The following is a 10,603-nucleotide window of genomic DNA, read 5'->3' as shown; positions in this document are numbered from 1 at the left end:
TGGATGGATGGATGGATGGATGGATGGATGGATGGATGGATGGATGGATGGATGGATAAGTAAAAGTCTAGATGGATAATTGAGAAGTTAGTTGAATGCATTAGTGTGTAGGTAGTATATGGGTGAGAACATGAACATGATGTATGAAAGAATGTATGTATGTATGTATGTATGTATGGATGGATGGATGGATGGATAAGTAAAAGTCTGGGTGGATAGTTGAGTAGTTAGCTGAATGCATTAGTGTGTAGGTAGTATGTGGGTGAGAACATGAACATGATGAGTAAGAAGATGGGTGGATGGATGGTTGGAAGGTTATATGATATGTGCACTAGAAGATCTAAGGGGAGCCCTGATAGTCTCATCAATCCCTAGTTCCCATTAGAGAATTTGGAAGGCAGGAGAGACTGGGATGGAAAAGGGCTCAGGTGCTGGAGCCACCCATGGGGCCATAGTACTTAGTTGTAGTGACCACGAGGGCTGAGTATCTGAGGAGCGTGCGTCCCTGGCACCAGGGAGTATTGGACTTGGATGATCTGATTAGAGGAATCATTGGAATCAGTTATCTGAAAAACAATCATTTGGGGGCAGAGAAGTAGCTTGTATGTGTACGTGGGTAAGAGAATATACTAGCTACCTCTCGCTGCATAACAGATTACCCAAAACTTAGTGTATTAAAACAACAGCATTCTGATATCACCAACTGGGTCAGGAAGTGGCACCGCTTAGCTGGGTGCTATGCACAAGGTCTGGGACAGGCTGCAGTCAAGGTATTGGCTAAGCCTGTAGTCATCTCAGGGCTCTGCTTCCGAGCTCGCTCACGTGCTTGTGGACAGCGTTCAGTTCCTCCTGTATGTTGGACCACGGGCTTCAGTTCTCTGCTCCCTGTTGGCTGGAGGCATGCCCTCTGTTCCTGGCCACGTGGGCCTCTCCATGGGGTGACTCACAGCACGGTGACCGGGCGCCATCAGAGCAGCCAGTAAGAAGAGCCAGAGAGAGTGTAAGCAAGAGCTGCAGTCTCTTATAACCTCATCTCAGAAGTGACATCTGATCACTCCTGGGGGCAGTTAAAAACAAGTCTCTAGACTAGCCCACACTCAAGGGGAGGGATTACATAAGGGCAGGAGTACCAGGGACAGGCATCATTGGAGCAGGATGGAAAATTGGATAGAAGCTTCCTGCATCTAGGCAGGAACAGTCACAGCATGAGAAAGGCACTGAGGGATAAAAGGAGCCAGGGAAGGAGAGTCTGGACGTCAAAAATTATCTAGAAAATTATCTAGAAAATGTCTGAGGGGTCAGAAAAGCTGGAAATCCAGAATGTTTTTAAGAGCAAGAGTAGTTAGTGGGGGGAGCATGTCCGGGGCTAGAGGAGGAGCTGGGCCGGGAAGAGTAGCTGGCAAGAAGGAGTAGCTGGCAAGCAGAGGTTTGAAGGTAAGAGCTAAAGAGGCAGGAGTAACCGGTGGTAGACTAGTTGGACACAGACCTGGCAGAAAGTAGGATGAGAAGAGGGAGGAGCTGGAAGCATCTGAGCTCTTACAGACCTTCAGCTTTGAGACAGATAAATTTGCAGGTGGGACAGTAGCTGCTTGTCTGTGAAGGTGCCCCAGACCCAGAGGAGGCATCATTGGCCCCTGATGGATTCTGGGTTCTGATAAAATTCCAACTGGGATCTTGCCTGCTGCTCCAGGGTTCCCTGCTCCCCCAGTCATGCCTGGGTCTCCAGGAGCCAGTTTTAGAGAGGACAACCCTTAGAGAGCTTAGTAAAAGATTATATGGGTGAGGGTGAATTGTTGAAGCTTAGCGAGCTGGGAAGCCCCTGGAGAATAGTAGATACACTTTCCTCCTGGCCACTGCCCCCACCACCGGGACTCCTGGCAGACACAGCTTCTTCCCCATCCCCTACCCATCCCCCAGCCCTGCACCAGCCTGTTCAACACATCCATGCTGTCACGCACACCAGAGCTGGGCCGGGTGCCAGTCAGACAGGCTGACATCACAGACAGGCATAGCTAGACTTGGAAGCAGCCGGGTACAATGGGGCCTGCAGAGCCACCTGCTCCCCTGGGATCCGTGGGGACAGGGTCATTCCCTGCTGGGAGCAGGTAGCTGGCTGGCTATCATTTCCAGAGAAATCTCATGAATGCCATACACCCTCACCTGTCCCTGTCCCAGCCCCAACACCTCTGAGTCTCCCCAGCCAGGCAGAACACGCCCAGCAGCCCACCCCCTAAGCCTCATCTTACAGTTCTGCTCATCCAGCAGTGCCCAGCCCAGGATGCTCTGGGGACAATCACAGTAAGGAGATAAGGGGCCTGCAGACCACGTGCTCTGACAGCCCCCACTTCTCACCTCTCTTGTTAATGAAGTCCAATAGAGAAAAACGTTTGTCTTCCCTTGGAACACAGTACACGGGATGGGCCCCTCTTTGGTTGAAGTGGGAGTGGGGTCCCAGAACCCACCGAGCTTTGCCTTCATTGGCATCCACCTCTCCCTTTCTATGCTCACAGAGTTTCCTGGGAGGCAGTGCAGCTAAGTGGTTGGGAACGTGAGCTCTAGAACCAGATGGCCTGGGTTGGAAGCCTAACTTTGCTACTTAGTGTCTGAGTAAACCTTGGGTGAGTGACTTAGCCATGGCTTCAGTTTCCATAAAGTGGAGCTAAGGGTAACCCCCCAGCTACTATGATTGTTGTGAAGAATCAGGGAGTTAATGAAAATAAAGTCCTTAGAACAAGGCCAGCACATGGAAACCTTTAACAAATGTTAGAGAAAGAGAATGCAATTTTTTTTTTAATCGGTCTGAAAACCACCATGCCATGGCAAAGAGCCAGGGGTGTCCGAATCCTGGCTTCATCCCTTACCAACTGTGTGTTTTGGGATTTCCCCTCCCAGGGCCTCAGTTTCCACAGCTGAGCCAGGGGTGGCCTTCCCTCCCTCAGAGGGTTGGAGACAGAGATTGGTGACCAGAGCCCTGTTAAGTGGGGTGTGGGGTGCTTGGCACCCCGGTGTCCTCAGTGACCATGTGCATCACCCTTCCCCTCATGGCCCAGAAATCCAAGATCTCCACCTTTGAGAAGATGTGGGCCTTCATGAGCAGCAAGCCATCGGCACTGGTGAAGAACAATGAGGAGGGTATCCAGAGGACCCTGACAGCCGACTACGCCCTGCTCATGGAGTCCACGACCATCGAGTACGTCACCCAGAGGAACTGCAACCTTACCCAGATCGGGGGCCTCATCGACTCCAAGGGCTACGGCATTGGCACGCCCATGGGTGAGCAAGGGGCTGCGGGCAGGCGGGGAGATTGGGGGACAGAGGACGGCCGGGGCCCCCACAGCCACTCATGCACACCGTTTCCTGCTCCCTCTCCCAGCTCATCCCACTGAGCCTCAAAAAGTGGCATCTCTTCAACCCAGAGACAAAGGAGTAGAGTCACAACCTTGTGAGATCAGCCTGGGCCTAAGCAGTGGAGATCTGAGGCCAACACAGAGATGGGGGGGTCAGTTCAGAAGTCATGCCTGCTCTCTCTGACCTCACCCCTACTGATGCAGCCCCAACACACAGGGCCTTCCAGGGGCTGATGGAGACAGGGACTCCTAGACAAGGCTCCCCACCCCCAATTAGGACCTTGCTCTCACCCAGACACCATACAAAGATTCAAAGAGGGGCCTTTGGGAGCTATTGGAGAGGTGAGTGAGGGTGGCCGGCGCTGTCCAGGGTGCTGGTAGGGGCACATGTGCAGGGACCGAATGCCCTTGCCAGCCAGAACCCCGCTCCCGCACTCAGGCTCCCCGTACCGGGACAAGATCACCATCGCCATCCTGCAGCTGCAGGAGGAAGACAAGCTGCACATCATGAAGGAGAAGTGGTGGAGAGGCAGTGGGTGTCCTGAGGAGGAGAACAAAGAGGCCAGTGCCCTGGGTATCCAGAAGATTGGAGGCATCTTCATCGTCCTGGCCGCCGGGCTGGTCCTATCCGTGCTGGTGGCTGTGGGCGAGTTTGTGTACAAGCTCCGCAAAACAGCAGAGCGAGAGCAGGTAAGCCTCAAGAACTGGAGCCCACGTGGGGAAGGGAGGGAGTGGGGGGCACAGGGCGTGAGCCGGGGGCCCACCTCCCAGGCACACGTGGTGTCGGAGCCCACCCTGCCTCTGCTCCAGCAGGAGGGCTGCCTGCCACACCTTTGCTCCAACTCTGAGCACACATTCCCGCCACTGTGGCTCCAGGCCAGGCCAAACCCCCTACTCTCCAGCTGGCCCATGCCACAGCTTCCACTCTGGTCTTCCTGCCTCATCTACCCCATACGCTCCCCAAACACAGCCAGTGCCCTGATTAACACTTCATTCAAACCATGCCAGTCCCCTGCACAAAACCCTCCAGGGTAATTGTTGAAGCTGGGTGACGGTTACGTGGGGGTTCATTATACAGCTCTCTCTACTTCTGCATATAGTTGGAAATTTCCATAATCAAAAGTTTAAAAAAAGAAAGGAATGTTAAGAGGTCTGGCCCAAGCATCCAGACAGTAGAACTCTACTCAACCCATCTGATTAATTCCAGTGTGGTTGAGCGGTGGTTCTGGGTCCTGGTAGCAAATTAGAATCACAGGGAGAGAGTTTTTTAAGTGCTAATGCCCTGGCCTCACGCCCAGAGACCGTTTTAATTGGTCTGTGGCAGAGCCTGGCATTGGTATCTTAAGAAAGTGTACTTACAGGGTGATTTAAATGTGCACATGAGGGCGCCTGGGTGGCTCAGTCGGTTAAGCGTCTGCCTTCGGCTCAGGTCGTGATCCTGGGGTCCTGGGATCGAGCCCCACATCAGGCTCCCTGCTCCGCGGGGAGCCTGCTTCTCCCTCTCCCTCTCCCTCTGCCTGCTGCTCCCCCTGCTTGTGCTCTCTCTCTCTCTCTCTCTGTCAAATGAATAAATAAAATCTTTTTTAAAAAATAAAAATTAAAAAGATCAATGTGCACGTGAGTCGAGGGCCACTGGGCTGGAGGGAGGGGCCTCTCACGGAGAAGGCCAAAGGGACACAGGGCCAGGAGATTGAAGGTATGTCCTATGTGGAGGGGACTGTTCAAAACAGGCACTTTTTCCATCCATCGGAAATGAAATAGGGCCCTTTGTAATAGGTAAGCCAGAGTCAGCAAAGAGTCAGCAAAGATCATTCTTGGTGTCATAGTTCTCACGGGCTTGAGGAAAGGGACACGCCTCCTGTCTCGGTGGGAGCTGTCCATGTGAACGTTTCTAGAAGGCAACTTTGCCGTGTGGACAGAGTCTTAAAATTGGCCACACATTTTTGACAGTGAATTTCTGCTTTTAGGAAGTGGCTGAGAACAGATACAGTTTTACCAACAAGGATATTCACCGAAGTGATAATGAGCGCATGAAAAATGGAGGGGAACACCCCTCTCAGGGTCCAGTAAGAAAGAAGAGTAAAAAAAAATTACAATACATTTAAAAAAGAACAACCAGATTCTTTAGGAATTGCCATTACAATTGGAATGAGCTCCACAATCCACCCAAAAGCCTACAACGAAATCTGGTCCCGTCCCACTAGTCTGACTTCCTCCTTCCCACACTTCCCTCCCTCACTCTCCTCCAGACACACTGGCCTCCTCTTCGATCCTTAATGCACCAAAAATATTTCAGCCCCAGGCCTTTTGCACATGCTCTTCCATGCCCCTGCAATGCTTTTCCTCCCTGAGTACCATATTATTGGCATGTTCTGGTCATTCAGGTTTCAGCTGAAATGCCACCTCTCAAGTAGCCATCCCCAACTGCCCCCATGCCCAATGCCTCTCTATCTCATTCCACTGCTTTATTCTCTTAATAACAGTTTGTGCTCAGAAATGCCTTATTTGTTCGCATGTTTATTACCTGTCTCTGTCACATCATAGACCATGAGCTCCCTGAGGGCTGGGACCTATCTGCCTTTTCCACGTCTGTATGCCTAACACTTAGGACAGTGCATGGCACATAGTAGGGCCTCCGTAAATATTTTCAGAATGAATAACGGCAGGTGAGGAGGGATGCCATTCTGCGTTGAGTGGGCAGACAAGGGGAAGCTCAGAGCGGAAGTGGGTAGGAGGCAGAGCCAGAATTGAGAACTCCCTCGCCCTGCACACGGCAGCTGGGTGCTCCTACTCCAGCCTCACTGCGTAAATGAGGCTGTCAAGAGCCCCCACTGCCTTCCAGACAAGCTGCAGGACAGCCTCTGGCCATGGGTCTCCTAGGAGCCCCTGCCATCATATACCAGCCGGCAAAGCTATATTTTGCTATCCCTTTCTGATACCCGTAGAGACCCAGGCCAGAAGCTGTTGCCACCCAGCTGCCCTGCAGGGAACTGCCTCCCACTAGCACACCTTGAGAAACACGCCGGACTGTCCTGGGTGGGAGCGTGGGGAGTCTGCCCTTAGTGGGAAGCCCTTCCAGGGGGAAGGTTAGTCATACATTCATCAGGTGTTTCTTAAGCCAGACCCTGGGCCAGACCTAGTGCTGGGAGCTGGGCTTACAGGAATGAAACTGACCAGTTCCTGCCCTTAGCATCTAGTGGAGAAAAATCAGATAGGTCACCTCCTCAAACTACAATGTGCATGCCCATTAGAACCTCAGTTTCCTCATCTGTGAAATGGGGACAGGATGCTACTACCTGCCCTGTCTACCTTAGTCTCCTAACAAGAACATAACGCTCTATAGGCTGCTTCACATACTAGTCATCTTGCGTGGGCAGAGGGTGGGTGGCCTAAAGGTGAGAGCAAGACAGGCAGCCTTGGCATCAGCCTTGGGAGGAAGGGGAGGAGCTGGCTGGCGTTGCAAGGCCGGGCCTCACCCATGTGCCCCTTGCCCTCCCATCCTGCCCCAGCGTTCCTTCTGCAGCACCGTAGCCGATGAGATCCGTTTCTCCCTTACCTGCCAGCGTCGGGTCAAGCACAAGCCACAGCCTCCCATGATGGTCAAGACTGACGCTGTCATCAACATGCACACATTCAATGACCGCCGGCTTCCGGGCAAGGACAGCATGGCCTGCAGCACATCATTGGCCCCCGTGTTCCCCTAGGCACAGGTGGGGTGGGGACCAAAGGCCTGGGAGCAGGGCAGAGGAAAGCAAGAAGAAGGGAAGGCACCTCCCCTGTGCCCACACTGTGCTTGGGGGCCAGAGCTGCTGCCTGCCTACTGGGCCAGGAGCCCTCTGCCTTTACCTCCTAGAAAACCAGCAGGCCCCTAGGCCAGCTGCTTGGGTCTCACTCGCCTCTCGTTTCTTCTGTGGGTTTCTAAAGCTGCCAGTCGAGACAGCCAAGGCCAAAGGAAGCACATGCCTCTCTCAGGCCAAACTCACCTGCCCCTCAACTCTCCTCAACAGTCAGAAGTTTCTACCATGGCCTTGCAGAGGCCAAAGAAAATGGGAAACAGCTTACATGTTGTCTCTCCCTCCCCCACAAGCCCAAGCCTCCTGGACCATGGCCGTGAGACCAGAGACACAAACCTTGGGCACCTTAAGGATTGTAGTGTGGCTGCCAGTGGAAGCTGAAGATGGGGCATGGCCACCCCACTTGTCTTGGGCAGAAGAAAGACTTCATCCCTTAGGGGCTTCTCATGTAGCCCTGGTCTCTTGGACTTGGCACCATGTGTGGCAGCCTTCATCTTGGCAAAATCGTAGGCAGAGAGCCCCATAGAAGAAAAGAGGAGTCTGGGGTATGGGAGAGAGGAGAACGCCCAAAGGCCGCCATTTTGAATTCTTATAGATGATGTCCCAGTGGCTCCCATTCCTCAAGGAGGTCTTCAGGAGTATAAAGTGGAGGAGTGGTCAGAGCAAATTTTCTATTTTCTGGACAGAGGATAAAGACCCCCTGAATCTGCCACAAAGGATGACCAGAGATTTGTCGATATTTGAAGCCAGAGGAATAGTGGATTCCATGGAAATCCTGTAGGCCCTTGAGCCATTGGGTCTTATTTTGCCAGTTACTGAGCTGTTTTCTAAACCCTAGTGGCATTTGAGAGCTTGGGTTCTTTGCCATCTACTCATCAACAGCTCCCTATTCCTGGCCAGTTGACCTTGACTTCCTTCTGTCACCTTGGAAGGAGAGGAAAAGCCAAGATTGAAGTGAAAGTCATCACCCCTCCTCAAAGAAGGATCCAGGTCCTACTGCACAGGATAATTTGGGGGGTAGATGGGGAAGGCCAGAGGGGCCCTAAAGAACTCTTGGCCTCCTGGACTTACCAAACCTGAAGACGTTCCCCAGAAAGGAAAATTTTCAGGGACAGGATATCAGAGCTCATAGAGGCCCCAAGGATGGGGAAAGAAAAGCTGCCTCCTGGAGAATTAACCAAAGACCCCACATAGAGACACAGGCCATCTAGGTCCCGATTTCTTGTCCAGAGCAGCTTGGACCTAGTGGGGTTTGGGGGTACAGCAAAGAAATAGTACCAGATGAGGTACCAGTGAAGGCCAGACCAGATAACCTGTGGGTTCTAGCTAGGTAGAATGGATGCTCTAGAAGTCTGTGACTAAGATTCTGGAAAAAGAATGAGACATGGAAGGGTTAGGAGCAAAGTGTCCTTAAAGAGAATACGACAGGACCAGCAGGGCTTCCCACAGCCAAGGGCAGAGGGCAGTCTTGGAGCAGCAGAGGGAAGGCCGAAGATTCTGGACAGGGACCCAGAAGACACTTGTATCCCCCTTCCACCTCTCTCCTGTTTCTGCCTGGGGAGTCTGGTTAGGGAAGAGCTACATTTAGATCTCAAGGACCTTCTCAGCTGGGGTGAAGGATAATCTCTAGCTCCCCCCCTTCCAGGGGCTCCCAAAGCAGGAGAGCGCAGTAGGCTCATGTGATAAATACCATTCCTCCTCCAAACTGTGAGCTGCAGGACCAAACCAGCTGGTTCCCATGCTCCCAGCAGCGCCAGCAGGCTGTGTGCTGGGGAGGTGGGAAAAGAGAGCTGGACGCGCAGCCTCGCCAACACACTTAATGACAGGAGAAGCCATGTTGTCGTGAGCTTGTGTGTGGGAGTGCGTGTGGATGCACATATGTGTATCTGTGTGTGTGTGAGCTCTGGGGAGCTGGGGGTCAGGAACAGATTTGGACATGAAAGAGAGTCCAAGACATGCAATAATAGAAGCCTTTGGATTCTGAGGTGTGTGCACACACGTGTGTGAATCTGGGATGAGGGAGACAAATCTGGACAAGCAGCAGAGCCCCACACACAGGAAAACAGGAGAAGCCATGTCTTACTAGGGTCCTGGGGAGTATACACATGTATACACCCATGAACGAGTGTGTATGTTTATGTGTGCATGCGTGTGTGTGTGCATGCAGGGGTGCATATTTATGCACCAATGGCAGAGGGCGGAGGACAAGAGAAAACCCACAGTGTTGCCAAATGTTTAAAAGAAGAAGCCATGTCATCGAGGGGTCCACGTGTGAGCATGTGTGCACCTGTATGTGGGGGAGTGCATCTGCAGCAGAGAGCAGGACGGAGGACAGAGCCAGAGAGCTGTGCAGTACAGGTCAGTGCATGTGTGCAAGGAGCCATGTGGCACTGGCGTTTTTTGGGGGGAAGGCATGCTCACACACGGGTGTGCAAACTCACCCCTGTGTTCCAGCTCACAGCAGGTGCAGAGATGGACAATCAGGACAGCAGGGAATCGGGGTCTGTTTGCGTATCTATTGTAGGGAGAGATCATTTGTCACAAGGCTTTGTCGAGACAGGGTTCTTTTGTGTATGACACTCCGTGAGCGAGTCATGTTCAACTGAAGTTGTACATGCACAGAGGCTGATGGCGGAGAAGGAAGTGGCATGGTTTGGGGAAGATGTTGCATCAGTGGAATGAAGATTAGTGGCAATTGGAGGCACTATTCAAATAGGGTAATCCCCCAACAGGTACTAAAATGATTTTTAGACTTCTAAATGAAAGTGGGGTGGCATGCTGCCTGACCTCCTCGCCCATCCACTCAAGCCTTATGTCCATGTGTGTGGTTCATGTTCAAACTCTGGTTGGTGTCCTTGGTTTGCTTTCGAGACCAGCCTGGTGTTCCAAGTGCAGTGGAGATTGCTTCTGCCCAAACAGGAGCTGTCTCTCTCCCCAGCAAGGGGGAAGGTGTTTGCATCCTGGCAGATCAAGAGGAATTAAAGGCTAAGTCAACCGTGCCAGCAGGTGCACACCTGAGCTGCGGGGGGTGCACAGGGGCACACCCACCACAGTGGCACCGAGGTTGGTTGTGGAACCATCAGAGTTGGTTTCAATGGAACAGAAGATGGGACTCGCCCGAGCAGGTGCTGGATTGTCCTTGTCTGACCCCACATGCCTTCCCTTAACAGAAGATCGCCCCCGCCTCTCACCCCCATCTCCCACCTGAAATGCCAGTGCCTCCTCTCAGCCGGCTCAGACTGGCCAAGTTGAGGGGCAACAGTGAGGACACCCCCACACATACACACCCCGCCAGTCACCAAGGCCCTGAGGCTTTCGGACGATGAACCTTCCTCCTCCCTCTCTCCCCTTGACCTGTTACTGGTCTCTCTGCTAAGGACAGATAAGAAAACCCTGACTGCTTGGTCACCATTGAGGTGGCCCCGCTCTGCGAGTGTCTCTCAAGAGGAATCAAGCTCTCAT

The 10,603-nt window shown here is 52.7% G+C and overlaps 1 protein-coding gene across 2 annotated transcripts in view; it reads left to right on the top strand.

Moving 5' to 3' along the window:
• LOC111143191 (glutamate ionotropic receptor kainate type subunit 3) overlaps positions 1-9,305 on the top strand; it is a 219,547-nt gene extending 210,242 nt beyond the window's left edge. Inside the window, exons 14-16 of one of the 2 annotated variants that reach the window (XM_022496724.1) lie at positions 3,051-3,273; positions 3,787-4,037; positions 6,857-9,305. In XM_022496724.1, coding sequence (XP_022352432.1) covers positions 3,051-3,273; positions 3,787-4,037; positions 6,857-7,051 — 669 coding nt within the window. In that variant the 3' untranslated portion in view covers positions 7,052-9,305. Of the gene's footprint in view, positions 1-3,050; positions 3,274-3,786; positions 4,383-6,856 lie in introns of those variants that run through there. The other variant, XM_022496723.1, reaches the window with a different exon arrangement.
• Positions 9,306-10,603: the final 1,298 nt, after the last annotated feature.

The sequence above is a fragment of the Enhydra lutris genome, unplaced genomic scaffold (assembly GCF_002288905.1).
Source record: "Enhydra lutris kenyoni isolate GAN:26980312 unplaced genomic scaffold, ASM228890v2 scaffoldscaffold9, whole genome shotgun sequence".
In the NCBI taxonomy this organism is placed as follows: Eukaryota; Metazoa; Chordata; class Mammalia; order Carnivora; family Mustelidae; genus Enhydra; species Enhydra lutris.
The sequence above is the reverse complement of the archived record's forward strand: the minus strand, read 5'-3'. Positions and strand labels throughout refer to the sequence as shown.